General features: G+C 31.8%; 1 protein-coding gene across 4 annotated transcripts in view; it reads right to left on the reverse strand.

Annotated features, from left to right (window-relative positions):
* LOC127734601 (leucine-rich repeat serine/threonine-protein kinase 1-like) overlaps nt 1–18253 on the reverse strand; it is a 107557-nt gene that overhangs the window by 43651 nt on the left and 45653 nt on the right. For 3 of the 4 annotated variants that reach the window (XM_052244554.1, XM_052244552.1, XM_052244553.1), the window contains exons 2-5: nt 17824–18068; nt 10347–10554; nt 2691–2867; nt 932–1086 (exon numbers count right to left, since the gene is read on the reverse strand). The exons of the other annotated variant lie outside the window; for it this stretch is intronic. In XM_052244554.1, coding sequence (XP_052100514.1) covers nt 932–1086; nt 2691–2867; nt 10347–10554; nt 17824–18066 — 783 coding nt within the window. In that variant the 5' untranslated portion in view covers nt 18067–18068. The remainder of the gene's footprint in view (nt 1–931; nt 1087–2690; nt 2868–10346; nt 10555–17823; nt 18069–18253) is intronic. 4 annotated transcript variants of the gene reach the window in all.

Below are 18253 nucleotides of genomic sequence, written 5' to 3' on the forward strand. Positions count from 1 at the left end.
GTCGTAAAGTTGTCACATATTTAGACATATACATATGTAAGAAAATCACATGTCTGCATTAATTTAAACCTCTTTGAACTCATTAAAATTTTTAATTGGCATTTCACAGCATTTAAGAAAAATAAAGAAAACCACAGTTTGCTTTCAAAAATATTCACCCCTTCTGGTACCTTGTAAATATTCATCTAGTATTTCATTTAACATTAGACAATAAACTTACATGGAAACAGATTCAAAAAAAAATTTCTACTTTCAGTTTCATAAATGAGACAATAGTTAGTGAGGTCACTTCAAGTTAAAGAATAAATAATTTTAAAAAGAGTAATGTCTATCTATACCTTAAATTTCATCCTTTTATATAGAACAATTAGTTTTCTATTCAAAATAGTGTATGAGTAACATTTATCACATTTTATTTAGTCCTTGTATTTCTGGATGTATTTCTGCTTCTTGCTAGCTTACTCATAAACATTGTCTCGCCTTGCATTTTGTCTCAGACTCCCAATTTAATCTGAAGATAATGATCTGTATCTGACAAATACATGGAGGTATTAGTCAGATTTAAATTTAAAACTCCACATCTATTTCTTTCAAATACAATTTTTTGGCAGGTTACATACAATGTGGTAGGAACTTCTGGTACTCCCTTAAGTAAGAGCAGCTAAAAGTAGTAAAATCAAGCTTACAATCTGTGCAATTTTGGAAAAAATTAACTGTTTTATGTTTTCAATACACAACAAAATCATTGGAAAACAGCTTTCCCCCCCCAAATTGCACCGATTGGAAGTTGATTTTACTCCTTTTAGTCGCTCTTAATTGACGAAGTACCAGAATGTCCTACCACAGAGTAGGTAATCTGTAGAAAAATTATATACTCCAGCGTCAAAAGTCGGTAATATGAAAATGGTCTATTATAATGACATCATCATACCCCTGCCTCCTGATCCTCATCACAGAAGTCTTCGTCCCTGAAACTGATACAAGACTCCAGAATTCTGCCAGCTATCTCTGGGAATTCTCTACAAATTTTGTCTGTCAGGTTTGCTCCCATGTCATATAAAAATTTAGCCACATCATAATGACCACCTAAAAATAAATACAACATAAACTTAGTCACCAAATAATGACCACAAAAACTTAAAGGTACATTACAAGCTTTATCAGGATTAAAACAATAAACTGTTGACACAGAGATATGCCTCGCCTGTCTGCATAAAATTCAGAAAAAGACAATCTGATGGACAGCAACATTGCTTATTAATTCAGTCGCTGGACCATGAACTAGTGGGCAGGGCCTGAAAATGGGCGACAAACTGAGATGTTAAGACAGTAATATAACTTTATAGAAAATATCCTTGTCTATTGTAAGGAGTTCCTATCAATCTAACTTAAGCAGAAAACTTAACATTGAAAATTGCTAATAAATTCAAAGTCACTGGACCATGTCCTAGGGAGCAGGGCCTCAAACTAGTTGTCAAAATGATGTGTACTGATAGTAATGCAACTTTACATAAAATATAATTGATCTATCACAAGTAGTTCTTATCAAACTAACTTAAGCAATAAACTTAACATTGAAAATTGCTAATTTATCTAAAGTCACTGGACCATGTCCTAGGGGGCAGGGCCTCAAAACAGACGTCAAACTAATATATACTGATAGTAATGTGACTTCATACAAAATATCATTGATCTATCACAAGTAGATCCTATCAAACTAACTTAAGCAGAAAACTTTATATTGAAAATTGCTAATTAATTCAAAGTCACTGGACCATGACCTAGGGGGCAGGGCCTCAAAATAGTCATCAAACTAATGTATACTGATAGTAATGAGACTTCATACAAAATATCATTGATCTATCACAAGTAGATCCTATCAAACTAACTTAAGCAGAAAACTTAACATTGAAAATTGCTAATTCAGTCACTGTCCTAAGGGGCAGGGCCTCAAAATAGTTGTCAAATTGATAATGTACTGATAGTTATGCAACTTTCTATTAAATATCAATGATCTATCACAAGTATTTCCTATCAAACTAACTTAAGCAGAAAACTTAACAATTGTTGACGCCAGGCGAGACAAAAAGTACATTATAAAGTTTGTGATGCACATACATACTAATGGACAGGACAAAAACAATATGTGTTAAAACATATGTGGCGTTCAATTTCTTTATGGAAACCTCTTTGTTTTGAAAATACACTTTGAAAACTCTTAAAATGATAATAAACTATTGAAAAAAATTTAATTTTCTACTTGATTACTAACACAATTGATTGTTTTTTTTTTTGGCAAACAATTGAATTCATTATCATACAAATTATTTTCTATGACATAAGATAGGAAACACTTTAATGGGTGTGTACCTAAATAGTCTATAACAGTAAATAGTTAAAGGATGTACAGTCACCTTAATAGTTGTTAAACTTCTACGTCAGTTAGTCTTTGGTCGAGACTTGTCTCATTGACAATCATACCGGAAATCATGCTGTGGCCTTTTATAGCCGACCATACGGTATGGGATTTTCTTATTGTTGAAGGCTGTACAGTTGCCTATAATTGCTTACATCCATTTCATTTGAACTTTGTTGGATAGTTGTCTCATTGGCAATCATACCACATCTCCTTTTTTTTATTTACCACATCCTCTTATTTCTTATATCTTACAGAAAACAAAAAGACAAACCTGAACAAGCAGCATACAGGGGTGTACCATTTTCACAATCTTCTAATGAACTGACAAACAGCTTTGGATGGTTGATATCCATGGAAGGACTGAGCCACATTTTTACAATCTCAAGATTACCTCCCCTACAAGCCGCAAACAGCAGGCAACTCCTTACACCATCATCTTTTACCATTTCTGAAAGTTAGAATAAAACATTCGCATTGATATAAATTTTTACTTGCTTCCCTATATCAAGCATAATTTCAGTAAATTATTATTTTTAGGAAATTTTCAGTTGCTAAATAAAACTCCATCAAGTATTGAGTTTCATCATAGACTGTCTTTTTAAAAATCATTCCATTCATTTTTAATTTCAAAATACAATGTATTAGCTCTACAATTTCTATTCACATCATCATTGCATCTGAAAAAAATGACATACCAGACACTACAAAGTTTGTGCCATCTGTTCTATTTAAGGTAGCAACTATTTAATTGGTCCCCTTTCCAGGAAGTTTTACAGTTAAAAGACATAAATCTATAGAAATTCAAATTTCTGTCGATCTGAAACTGTTACTTTGGAGTATGGTCATTGGTTGGTTTACTTTACCCATTTAGCATGGCATCAAAATCCACACTACGGTAGCTACCAATTGATTTTTATGGGGGGGGGGGGGGGGGGGCTAGGATGAAAAATGTTGTCCTGCCTTTTTTTTTTTTAGTTGTAATCTCTGTCCTGCCTTTCTATTTTTCACTCTATTCGGTCCTGCCTTTTTTTAATTAGTTTATCCTGACTTTTTTTACATGAATTGTCATCCTGCCTTTTTTTTTTGCCAAGTTGCTCATCCTGCCTTTTATTTTACTCAAAACTCCTGTCCTGCCTTTTTTTCAAATTTCATCCTAGCCCCCCCCCCATAAAAATCAAATGGTAGCTTCCTAATTAAGGACCAATTACCACCAATGAGAAGTTATCGTCATGAGGTGTGCTATGCAGCAGCAGACATGTTGCATAAATGAGGTATTCAAGCTGTTTTCTTCAGAAATATTTTTATTCGTAAACACTTGTGTTTTGTTTAATTCTATCAAGACAGGTAAATAATTACCTTAGCTTTCTGTTTTTTAAAAGCTTCTATGCATGATTCCCGTGCAGGGATAGAATTCATTAGTCATTACTACTCCTAGGGTGGTTTTTAAGGACCTTAACTACCCATGAGGTTCTCGCACCGCCAGTTAGTCATCAATGTATATAACAATCAAAGTAGGAACAGCTTGCTTTAGATTATGAATTACAATGTACTTTCATTCGAAATTTTAAAACAAGTGTAACAAACCCTTGGCTGGGATTGGCTTCACTGTTGGTCCTTTTTAGTTTTATCTGACAGCTCTTTAACAATTATTTTTAGGTTTAGCACATTCAAATATTTTGGCTTCAAGCATCACTGAAGAGACATTAGTGGTCGAAATGAACATCTGGTGCATTAAAATTGGTACCTTTACTGTTATTATTATTTTCAAAATAAAATATTTGCTCCTTTCCAATATATTATATAGTTTTGATTTCAAGTGACATAAATTCTTGATAATTTCAGATTTACAGAAGGAATAAGAGCCTCTGTATTTACAGGCAGAATGTCAATGTGTTGAGTTCATTTGAAATTTCTTCTCTTTTTGCTACACAACAGGAAAATGACAATAATGGTCAGATTCATTGGAAGTTTTTCACATTTGGTGAAAAAATTCAAAAGTGTTGGTCACTGGTCCTTGTACCCATAAAATAACACACAAAAATCAAACTAGTGACAGACCTTTTTTTCCTTCAAACATAGAGCATTAAGAGTCTGAGTCTAATTGGTGCTCGAAAAATTTGTGGTAACTCTAACATATGTTACAAGATGTTTTTAAATGGAGTCGGTTAAAAGATATTTTAGAAATTTGTGAGTTTCTGAGGAAAACTTATACTAGGTCAGATAAAACAGAGTAAAGAATGTATATCAGGAATTTTAGAATGTGTTATATATGTTATATGTCTTTTACAGCAAACTGTAAAGGCAAGAAATAGGTAATTAATAAAAGTAGGCAAAGAACTTTTGAAATTTAGTTTCATGCAAAACAAATGTTACCCCTGTTGTTTGTAATGAAATTATTAAAAAGTTCGTAAATAGTAAATATCTCTGTTCAATTATTTTTTTTAAATTATTTTCGCAGACAGAAAATAAATTATATCTACGTACAGCAATCATATTTCATTTTAACTTGAGGAACTTTCTTGCCATTGTAACATGAACTGAAGAAAGCAAAGTTTAATGCATGATTTGTAATGAAACAACTATTACATTGTACTTTTAAATCACTAACTAACAATATTTGAAGCTTATCTAAAAGTTTAGAAAAACTCAGTGTGTTGTTATATATTCTAATGTAATTGCAAGCTGACAGTGCAAGATTAAAATATATGTACAATAGAGTTCCCAAGCTTGTAGTTAAATATTATTTGAGTCAGATCACACATCTGCATTATAAAATCAAAAGTAACTAGTAAGTATGAGTGAATAACATATATTGGTATCCTTATATAAAAAGAAGTCCACAGTTTATTTACACTGAAAATACTGAATTTACCCTTTTTTATAATGTTGATTTTAAAAATCATAACTTCAAAACTATTTTTGACCCTACAATAACATTTAAAAAAAAATCTTAAACCTTAACTTTTCTGTATATAAACTCAAGAATGGTGAAAGTAATGCCACCCAAATTTGATCTTGAACTGTGTTTTGTGGTAATATTGAGTATTGTGTATAAGTTTCATAACATTTGGTCAAGGCAAACTGAAGTTAGAGAATGGAAATAATTTTCAGGACATTTCTCAGGTCCTAGAAAAACTTTTAGGTCAGTAAATACTATTATGATTACTTGTTAAAAACAATACACTTTTCATTGTCTAAGTTCATTAAATATTACAACAACAACATGGACGTGACATAGAGCACCTTTTGTTTGAAAAGAAGCTATAATTATCGAATTGTACTTGATTATAGATAACCAAATTATTTCTAATTTTGCTACATGAATTTGTTTATTGACATAAAAGATAACACAGGGTAAAATAGATGTTAATTTGATTATTTATTTAAATATGAACTAAACCTCGATGCAATAAACTGTTAACACAGAGATATGTCTCACCTATTTATTATTTTGATAATGCAAGTGTTGAAATTAAAATAACAATACCTTAACATGTAAGTTATGCAAATATTCAAAGTCAATGAACCATGACTAAAGGTACAGGGCTAAACAATCTCCATGGAAATGAGATGTGCCAATGCTAATACAAGTGCATACCAAATACCATTGACTTTTCATAAGTCGTTCCCTTTAAAGAAACCTAAACCAAAAACATTAACTTGTAAACCAATCAAAAGTTTTAAAGTAAATATACCATGACTGAAGGGGCGGGGCCAAATAATCTCCATGGAAATGAGATATGCCAATGCTTATAGAACAGCATACCAAATATCATTGACCTACCACTAGTGGTTCCCCATAAACTATCTAATCACAAACTAATACATGAAAACTAAGCAAAATTTTCAAGTCAATAGACCATGACTGAAGGGGCGGAGCCAAATAATCTCCATGGAAATGAGATATGCCAATGCTTATACAACTGCATACCAAATATCATTGACCTACCACTAGTGGTTCCCCATAAACTGACTTAATCACAAACTAATACATGAAAACTAAAAAAAGTTTCAAAGTCAATAAACCATGACTGAGAGGGCAGGGCCAAATAATCTCCATGGTAATGAGAGTTGCCAATGCTAATTCAACTGCATACCAAATATCATTGACCTACCACTAGTGGTTCACCATAAACTAGACCTAATCATAAACTAATACATTGTTGACGCCGCCGCCATCGGCGCCTGAAACAGCATACCTATGTCTCGCTTTTTGACTCCGTCAAGGAGAGACAAAAAGGGGGAAGGTCTGTAAAACAAGATAATCAGTTTTTTATTACTAATGATCATTAAAAACGAGGAGTATATTTTACCAAACTTTTGGTGACCTTTCCAATCATGTAATAAACAGAATTGTACTTTTGGATAAAAATATTCCTTGGTTAAAATCATAACAGAGATCTGAAGCAAGATTAAATCTGAACCATTTAACCAAGGATTTAACAAAGGGTTAAATTTAACCACAGGATTAAATACGAAAAATAACCTAGGGTTAAATTTTAACCAAGGGTTTTAATATTTAGGTTAATTGACAGACCTTATCAAATTATCATGTTTTAACCAGAAACACATTTTTCCTGGCCTCATTCAAAAAGAACATGTGTAACTGAAAAAAAAATACTTGGAATATAGAATTTAATTATATTGTATTAATGTGAGAAAACAAAATTACCTTGTATAGTTTCCTTACCTTTATAATAACCTAAAATTTCAAATAATAAAGTTAACTCCTACTTAAAAAGACAACAATACCATTAATGAAAATTAGTATAGCGCAGAACACACTTAAGTTTTATATATTAGGCAAAGCTAAAACTTGTACAATGCTGTTCTCAATACATGTACAGTTGTTCTACATTCATATCAATATATATGAATAATATCTATAAAGGCTTCCAAGGAACCCTGTGTCTCACCTGCTATTTCCGCTGTAAGAGTAAAAGTGTAATGTTTAATGGGGACTGCCAAAAATTCAATACATTTATCAGTAATATACAGAGAAAAAAATTTTGCTCAGGTTGCTATCTCTTGATTTATAGAAGATAATCTGTCCATGTCTTGTAAAATTCCATGGAGGTTTGACTAAGTTATTCAATTCTTGTTTAGAAATTCCAATAGGGAACACATTTTACATTACTGTGGATTCATTATTATTCATTGGATACTAATGTTAGAGGATTTCGTGGGTACATGAGAACCACTAAATTAAGTGTTCAACGGATTACAAATTTTCTATAAGGTTATATGCAGACTTTGGCAAAACCACGAAATCAAATATCCACGAAAAATTCAAGATTTCCTCAATCCACGAAAATTGATACCCACGAAAATAAATGAATCCACAGTATTGTAGTAATAAATCAATTTTTTTTAAATGTTTTCAGCCACTGGCCTTCTTCAGTTGCTTTATAATCCTTCTAACCTACATTGTAGACATGTCACTATCACATTCATTTAAAGGGACAGACATTTATAAAGCAGTATGACCCCTCTCCTTTGGAGCAAGGGTATAATAAATATCAACATAGATCAAATAGATACATAGTGCAGACAAATGTGGTCCTTATTTATAGTTTCATGAGCACAAAAAGTAAAAAAAAAATATATGTTTTATTATACAGATTCACAGAAAATGCTCCATGAATGCTTCAATGAAAAGCCTAAGCAGTGATTAACAATATCTATCAGGAAAAGAGTGTCTAGAAGTTTGCTGCAATTAAGCAAAAAAAAAAGATCTGCCGTCAAAATACTTTAAAATGATCTGTCTTTTCAAATATATGGAAAAAGTATTCATGATAGCAAACAAGAGTACACATGCTGAAATGTGTTGTCTGCTTCAATAACCACACTTGATTTTATATTTAAAGTCTTAAAGATGAAGTTTTTATTATTTTATATTTAAAGTCTTAAAGATGAAGGTTTTATTATAAGTATCATATAAACTAAACATTATCAAAGAGGTCAAGGTCAGATAAACCCTGCCAGACAGACATTCTTACCTTACAATCATTCCATACACCAAATATAGTTTATATATTGCTTATATCTAAGTAACAGACTGAACCAGGATAACTTAACATTGACCAATGAACTATGAAAATTAGGTCAAGGTCAGATGAACCCTGCCAGACAGATATGGACACCTTACAATCATTCCATACACCATATATTGTTGACTTATTGCTTATAGTATGTCAAAGATGATCAAGTCCTACAGAAACTTAACATTTACCAATAAACCATGAAAATGAGGACACAGACAGACATGTATACTTTACAATCATTCCATACACCACATACAGTTGATCGTTTGCTTATAGCATCTGAAAACACACCAAAACACAAAAACTTAGGATTGACCATGAACCATGAAAATGAGGTCAAGGTAAGATGAAACCAGCCAAACTGACATGTTCACCTGACAATCATACCATACACCACATATAGCTGAACTACTGCTTATAGTATCTGATAAACAGACCTTATTATCACACATCTTTAACCTTAATCACTGACCAATGAAGGTCAAAATCAGGTGAACCCTTTCTGTCGGACATTTAGAGCTTGCAATGAACCCATTTACCAGTTTAAATACCTTATTACTCATTATAAGTGGGAAATTCACATAACAACAAAAACGTTTTATTTTTAAAGCAGTCACTGAACCACGAAATTGAGACAGGACAATGGACATATGCAGACAGAGACTTCATAACTTAAGACATCTGTATAAAGGTATGAAGCATCCAGGTCATCTACCCTCTGAAATATAAGGCTTCATACAAATAGTTTAGGCCGCCACTGCTGTCGCCTTAGCAGCTGGATTGTAGTCCCTTTGTCTTGCATTCTGCAACTTAAGTCGAAGGCAAGACAATAAAATATTATTCAAGATTTTCTTTTATTTATTCCATCTTATGGAACAAAATTATGTAGAATAAGCAGTTCATCATTTCAGGAAATATTTCATGTGTAATATTGCTGCATATATACCAAGAACCAAAATTGTGCAACAGCTACAATATTATCAACATTTTATTTTGGTTCATTGGTCAAAGTTAAAGTGTGGACCTCCATGACAATATAATACTGGTAACTTTTTTGTTGGTCAACTCTTCCATGGAAAGAAAATTTGTGATTGATTCTAATTGTAATATTTCTGAAAAGTAGTTATATTATATGGTGAACCAACAACTGGAGTGGTGATTATACGGTAGGGTAATAAACCAGTGGATACCTATAGGTATTCACAGTTGTCTTTGAAAAAGTAAGAAATAATCGATATGAAAGACAACAACTCTCGTAAAATATTTCTGAAATGGTGGAGAGCAAACAGTATGTTAGATGTTAAATCATGCAAAAGATCTGAAGTGGCTCACATATAACAACTTATGAATTCATTCAGTGACTTTCCACTGAAACGGAACTTTACTACAATAGTACTGTAACCATGTTTCCAGTCACTGTGTATTCATCATTATTGTAGAGTATTCATTTTTGTGGATTTTGTTGGTATGAGTGGACTACTAATTCAAAAGAGATAAATGAAATACTAATTTCCTATAGGCTTGCATGCAGAATTTGTCAAAACCACAAAATCTGGTACCAACAAAAATACAATTTTTCCTCAATCCATAAAAATTGGTACTCATGAAAATAAATAAATGAATCCAAGTAACTTTAAATTTCATATTGGTTTGATTTTTTGGGAGTAATTTCTATTGTCCAGATTTATACATAAAAGGTGCATAAAACCTATTTTTTATAATTGTTCCAACTACTTCAAATTCTGAAAAATCCCTGCTAAAAGCAAGTTCATCTGGATGCAAACAATTGTTCCAATAACAAGAAACTTAAAAAATAAAAAACTTGTCAGTGAATATTGAAAATAAGATGTATTTTACGTTAAAAATGTTAGTGTTATGCTCACCCTGAGAAAAATTAAAAGTTGACGTACTTGGCTGATAGCTCAACAATCTTCTCACAACATCTGTGTGTCCATACAGTGATGCCAGGTAAAATGGAGAGTTCTCTGAGAATATCGGATCTTCTTCTGTCTCCAGAATAGCTCCATTCTCTAAGAGAATGTTAATCAACTGGTAATTACCGTTTCTAGAAATAATTTGTAATGGAGTGCCCTGGAACATAAACATTCTTATCTTTAAGACAGACTGACAATTCAGAAAAAAAGTTACAAGAGTATTTTAATGTATACAATGTGACAGACAGAAAATGGCACTATTCTAAATTTGCATTGAGTAATTTCCAATGCAACATAAAGATTCAGGAATAACATTAATTTCTCTCAAAACTATTCTTTGTATTAAAGATTCTGAATAATAAATGCATGCATTAACTTCTGAATTAGCTACGCCATTCTGTGATCTTCATTCTTTTATTTTGACATCAGGCATTTATTTACTCTTTTTTTATTTTCCACAGTTACTCATTCTCAATAATATTGAATTAAGTGAATGCAAACTCATACCGAATACTACCTAAAGCTTATCTCCTTGAATGAATGACATTAAATTGCTATTATCTCCCTTTGAAAATGTGTTCCCTAATAAAAAATATCAAATGTTTCCATAGTTTCAGGGTTTAATGTAAATATTTCATTTTCCCAATTATGACTTAAATAGTTCTTTTATTTATCAATCAAATCATTAATAATTTCAAAAAATCTACATTTCAAATAAGGAAATATTTTTTGTCACGTTTGTGTATAATCTCAAGTTTGAGGTTAAAAAGGATGATGAGTTATTTCCTTTTGTTATGATTACATCCTAATAACATCGTCTGTGATATAAATAGCATCTATATATATATTTTCTGAAAGACAGATCAATGTATAGGATTTTGGAAGTATACATACAAGAATAGATATACATCTGTGTATTTAAATGCCCTTTATGTATAACATCAATTTGTAGGTCAATAAACCCTAAAATGTAGGCCAATTTAAGATACCCATCTACCATCTATACTCCATTTACACTAATAAATCTAAATATAAAATATTGTTGACATTTTGTTTATAGTTCCTATCATAAAACAAGAGTGTACATTTGACATCAAGGGATGTTGATTTATTTGTAGATCTTGTCTCCTGATCATTTTTGCTGATTACAGTTTCTCTCTATATTATAGTTTTAAAGATATTTCCCTAAAATCCCAGAAAAGGTCAAAATTGTTATTCAAGGGAATAACTATCAGGATATACAAGGGCAACAACTCCCATGAGGAGTCGATTGAAAATGATGGTCATGTTGCCTACTTTGTAGATCTTAAATCACTGATAATTATTTTCTCTTTACAGTTTATCTCTATCTAGTTTTCAAGTTAATAACCAAAAACACAAAAAGGGTAAAAAATTGCCATTTAGTAGATTTTAATATCTGACCATTTCTGATATATTTAATATGGTTTTCAAGATATTGAAAAATTACATCCATTTTATCCTTATGTTTTATTTTTAGCCATGGCAGCCATCTTGGTAGATTGGCAGAAACAGAAAAAAACATCAACTTTATACAGGAGATTTGTTTAAGAAGATTCTTTGAGTTTTCTTTAACATACAGTTTATTCCTTTTCTTTTCAAAATGCACAATGAAAGCCATTTTGTATCAAAACATTAGCTTATATGACATGGTCTGTTGTATTGTGCAGTTTTTTGGCAATTCCAGTCATTCCTTTTTTATCTTATCATGTTCATTGTTTAAATAAAATAATTATACTCTTACTGTTTTACTTATGACTATGGAAAATATTGCATTTATCTTTTTGGTGAATATTTTATTCTGGAGTATTTTCTTTTAGCACTTTTATAACCAAAATGTGACTACTAGCAAAATGTCCCAATTTACAGTACATCTAACATAAAATCCACATATCTGTCTGGTACTGTTGCTGAGGACCAGAGGTCCCTCATAAAAGAATGATAGCATATCCAATGGAACATGACGATGAGATCAAGGCCATTAGGCAATAAGTCAGATTGAAATATATACTATAAATTAAAAACAAATTGTGATGTTTTTATTATTGCCAAAATTGAGACAGGATAGGTTTCAGAAAATAAACACCTTCATTTTAAATTTGTATACCGGTAGTATTATTTGTATGTAGTATCTCCTGAAATCACAATAATAAATCTTGATTTTTTATCTGTTGTTCAATTGCAATAATAAATGCATGTAAAAATTTCTGAATTTACAGTACTCCGTACAACAAACCCATATATATATATATATAACTCTATACATCAAACCCATATATACCAAATATCGCTGGCCTGTTATGTATAGTTACCCTGGTAGATAAAATCGCCAAAAAACCGTGACCTTATAAGTGGAGTGTAAAACTTGGTTTGAGGCCATGTCGGACACAGACAAGATTCTTTACCATACACCAAATACTGTTGACCATATGATTAATAAGATACTGGAAACTATTCTTGATTTCTCGGAAAATTTAGAAGCTTCAACAAATCTCTTTAAACTTACAAGGATAATTCTTTGAAGAAAACATAAAGCTGAATTAAATAATTATTATGTAGGGTACTGTCCATTTAGCCATTGTTAACCTATTTTATTTTTACATCAAATTTGAATAAAAAACATAGGTACAGAATCTCATGTACACATGAAATACAACAAATATCAGACTTCAAAAATGTCAAAATGTAGTTTATGTGGCTTTTTAGCATCTTATACCTTGGATAGGACAAATTTTGTCAATTTTCAGACTTTTTTGCCAGAGACAACAGAAAAAAACAAAACAAACTATAGTTGACACACAAAAACATCTCACCAGCTGCTATATTAAGATTATATCAAAAAGGTAAAACAAACTGCACTCGAGATCAAATGAACCCTCTAGTGCAGAGTCAGGTGTGCGTACATTCAACAATATTCTAAATACAAAATTTAAATTCAACAAATTACAGATCTAATCCTGAAGTCTTAACATAACAATTGGAGTTGGAAAAGTGTGTCATGTCAGACAAACAAATATACTAACAACCAATCATCATGTCTACACATTGATTTTTAAAGTTTACATAGAATAGAACCCAAAAAGTTGCAATTTCCCACACTGACTCTTTGTAAATAATTTTGTAGTGCAACTGACAATGAGACACCAAAATCAATAACAAGAGGCCCCATGAGATTGATTCACTCACCTGTCATAATTTACCACATGAAAACATTAAGCAACAATGGCAGCTATCTACCAAAATAATCAATTAAGAGAGAATGGAATGAAAAATTCAGCAATTTTTTCATTTGTTATGGGGTATATAACTTAAGAATGGTAAAAAAGTGACGCCACCCAAATTCAAATTTAATCTGTATTTTGTGGTAATAAGCATTGTGTAAAAGTTTCATTACATTTGGTTTAGGCAAACTAAAGAATGGAAACCAATTTCAGGACGTACATACATACGGACGTACAAACATACGGACAGGTGTACAGACAGACAAGGGTGATACTTAATACCCCCTTGGCTGCTGCGGGGGCATAAAAAGGGTAAAGTCATTGCAATTTACTATTTCTATCACTTGATTTTCTTTAGATCTATAGTATAGCATAACACTTTTGCTCTTTTCATTTTATTTCTAGTTTGTATAGTTTTCAAGGTAATACCCAAACCATCCCCTAAAAAATTGGTAAAGGTAGGCATTTAGGGACAATATCTCCTATAAGTGGTCAACTGTCAATTTAAACAATACTGAATTGTTTGTAGATCTTTTAGGTTTCTCTGTCTATGTCTCTCTATCTATTATAGTAGTCTCTCCATCTATTAAAGTTGTCTCTCCATCTTATATAGATGTCTCTCTGTCTTTTATAGGTGTCTCTATGTCTATTATAGATATCTCTCTGTCTATTATAGGTGTCTCTCTGTCTATTATAGGTGTCTGTCTAAAATAGGTGTCTCTCTGACTATTATAGTTGTCTCTCTGTCTATTATATGTATCTCTGTCTATTATAGGTGTCTCTCTGTCTATTATAGTTGTCTCTGTCTATTATATGTGTCTCTCTGTCTATTATAGGTGTTTCTTGGTCTATAATAGTGGTCTCTGTCTATTATACTTATCTATCTATTATAGCTTTCTCCATCTATTAAAGGTGTATCTCTGTCTATTATAGTTGTCTCTGTCTATTATAGGTGTCTCTCTGTCTATTATAGTTGTCTCTCTGTCTATTATAGGTGTCTCTCTGTCTATTATATGTGTCTCACTGTCTATAATAGGTGTTTCTCAGTCTAAAATAGTGGACTCTCTGTCTATTATACTTATCTATCTATTATAGCTTTCTCTGTCTATTAAAGGTGTCTCTCTGTCTATAAACGGTGTCTCTCTGTCTATTATAGGTGTCTCTCTGTCTATAACAGGTGTCTCTCTGACTATTATAGGTGCCTCTCTGTCTATTATAGCTGTCTCTCTGTCTATTATAGGTGTCTCTGTCTATAATAGGTGTCTCTCTGACTATTATAGTTGTCTCTGTCTATTATATGTGTCTCTCTGTCTATTATAGGTGTCTCTCTGTCTATTACATATAAATAAGAAGATGTGGTATGAGTGCCAACTATATATCCATCCAAGTCACAATGTGTAAAAAGTAAACAATTATAGGTCAAAGTACGGCCTTCAACACAGAGCCTTGGCTCACACCGAACAAGCAAGCTATAAAGGGCCCCAAAAAGACTAGTGTAAAACAATTCAAACAGGAAAACCTCTCTCCATCTATTACAGTTGTCTTTGTCTATTACCGTATAGCGGGTTATTTTCGCGGGTGTAAAATTTCGCGATTTAAGGGCAACAAAGTATACGAAAAATTTTGGCGGTTTTAATTTTGGTGGATTCTTTAATCCCAATTAAATATTTTGGCGGATACTGAAATGGTTGCAGTTAAAAAGTTGTAAAACTTGACAAACAAGGGTCCATTGTTATTGTTAAATGATTGTTTTACCTGCATGACGTCTTATCTATTGATTATATTTTGATAAATTAATCAATAGAATATCGGTACATAGTTATTTTTCACAGGTGTACAAACATCTTGTAAATGTAACGGTTGATTAGTTACGAAATTGACCGGACCTTTGATGTACTTATGAGATTATAAAATTATCATGAGTGACTTGCAACTCGAATATAATTTGACACTAATTAATAAGGATAAAATACCTGACAGAGTACCTTACACTCTTATATTATTACTTATTTCATTATGTAACCAATAAACTAATTAAGACAGCCAGTGAACAATGGCCTTTGGCATTTATGTTGTTTAAATTAACATAAACCGTTATTGATCCGTCGAACTCGAAAAAATAGATAGTTTACAAAACGCTTTAGCTATTAAAAAGAATCGAACGTATGCATACGTTTTCGCGGAATTTATTTCCGCAATTTCCCCCCACTCGCCAAAATAAGCAAAAATAAACACCCTGCGAAAATAACCCGCTATACGGTATATTTGTCTCTCTGTCTATTATAGGTGTCTCTCTTTCTATTATATGTGTCTCTCTGTCTATCATAGTTTTCTTTCTGTCTATTATAGTTGTCTCTAAGCCTATTATAGTTATCCCTCTGTCTATTATAGTTGTCTCTACGCCTATTATAGGTGTCTCTCTGTCTATTATAGTTGTCTCTCCTTTTATTATAGTTGTCTCTCTGTCTATTATAGTTGTCTCTCCTTTTATTATAGTTGTCTCTCTGTCTATTATTGTTTTGGATTTGTCTATTATAGTTGTCTCTCTGTCTATCATTGTTTTCGCTCTGTCTATTATAGCTGTCTCTCTGTCAATCATTGTTTTAGCTCTGTCTATCATAGTTGTCTCTCTGTCTATCATTGTTTTTGCTCTGTCTATTATAGTTGTCTCTCTGTCTATCATTGTTTTCTCTCTGTTTATTTTAGTTTTCGAGATAATAGCAGAAGAATAAAATGCACAAAAAAGGGTAATAATTGTCATTTTAAGTGCAATCACTCTAATAGAGGACCCCAGTGTTGACTTTGGTCTTGCAGATATTACGCAGATCTTGGTTTGGTGATTATATTTGATGCATATTGTTTCTCCCTATTCAGTATAGTTTCAAGATGATTGCCAAAAATGCAAAAATGGAAAAAAATGATCATTTAAAAGCACTCACGCCTATAAGGATTTCATTGACAAGTTTCTTAATGTTTGTTATAATTTTGAATTGAGGCTCCCTGACCTTGTTGTGCGTTTTGCCCTTAAATGACTATTTTTCTATTTTTTTTAGCTTTTATCTTGAAAAGCATAGTTGAAAAATAGACATATAAGCTGGAAAATTGATCAGCAAGACATGCATCTATAAAGACCAAACATGATAAAAACTATAAATCAACTCCTCATTTATAGGTGTTATTACAATTTTTTAATGGACTTTTTGGACGTGGTGATCTAGAAAGGCCATATGCCATGTAGGAAGTTCATCAGCATATATTTAATAGCAAAATAGGAGATTAAATTTCACTATTATATAATTCTTTCGAATATGAGTTATAACTGCCTCATTAGGAAGTGAATCAAGTACTATTTCTTATGTTTCAGGTCAAACATTTTGATACTTCAAAACTTCAAAACCAGTCTGATTTGATCAAACTCTGCCTAATAAGTCATCAGATGGCAAGCTTTTTTTTTCTCGGAAGAATGCATACTGTCAATAAAGATTTTTACATTGCAACCATTAGTAATTAAACAAATTACCTCCCTTGAATGCAAGTTTACATTGCAACCAATTAAATATAAACAAAATGAAGACTTGAATTCTTAAAAAAAATAAAAAATGTCTATTCAAATATAGATAATATGGATAACTTGGATAAATTGGTTTTATATCTTTCATGTCCGTCAGTTATGCGGTATGCTGCTCCATTTATTAAAAAGTCCTGGTCACTGAGGAGAGTGGATTCAGCAACTGCATGATATGTACATATATGAATTCATGTCTTTTTTTATTATTTTTGTGATGTATTATGTAATGTGTTATTTTGTTTTCATGTACATGATGTATGCCATCAACCCCACTGGGGTATAATAGTGCATTATTTTCAATAAATAAATTATACATAGAAAAAAGTACTATCCTTGGAAGCAAGTTTATCACAACCATTTACTCTATATATTAAACAGTTCACTTCATAATGAACATGTGTACAAAGTTTAAAGTTGATGTGATCACAAACTACCGTAGTTAAACCAAAACGTTGAACTACCTTAAATCAAAACTTTCACCTGATACAGGACAGATGTACTAAGGGACTAACGAAGGGAGGGATATACGGATGGACAGACAGATGGATGGACAGATGCACAGACCAGAACACATAATGCCCTTCTTCTATGGTTGGAGGGGCATAATAAATCAAATTACCTCTATGGAAGGCAAGTTTACATCACAACCATTAGAAATCAGCACAATCACAATATCAACACAAATATCGTCCAGGGTACAAGCATAATTAAGTAATGGTAAATCCTCAAATAACGGTACAGTTAGGATATCCCTGTCATCTCCACTTTCCTCCCATTCATCTAGTACACTGACCAGTCCATTTTCCAAGGTTTCAGCATTGCCAGAGTTGATCAACCTTATAATACCTGTCACATTCACCATATCTGTAATATACATTAATTGGTTTAAGTTTTGATAATTAATAAAATATTGATTTAAAATTAACAAAGTTATAAATACTGTGGATTCATTACAATTCGTTGGATACAAATTTTTGTGAATTTTGTTGGTACAGATGAACCACCAATTTTATTGTTCAATGAATTATAAATTTTCTGTAAGTTTTGCG

Source organism: Mytilus californianus, unplaced genomic scaffold (assembly GCF_021869535.1).
Source record: "Mytilus californianus isolate M0D057914Y unplaced genomic scaffold, xbMytCali1.0.p SCAF_3, whole genome shotgun sequence".
Classification (NCBI taxonomy): domain Eukaryota; kingdom Metazoa; phylum Mollusca; class Bivalvia; order Mytilida; family Mytilidae; genus Mytilus; species Mytilus californianus.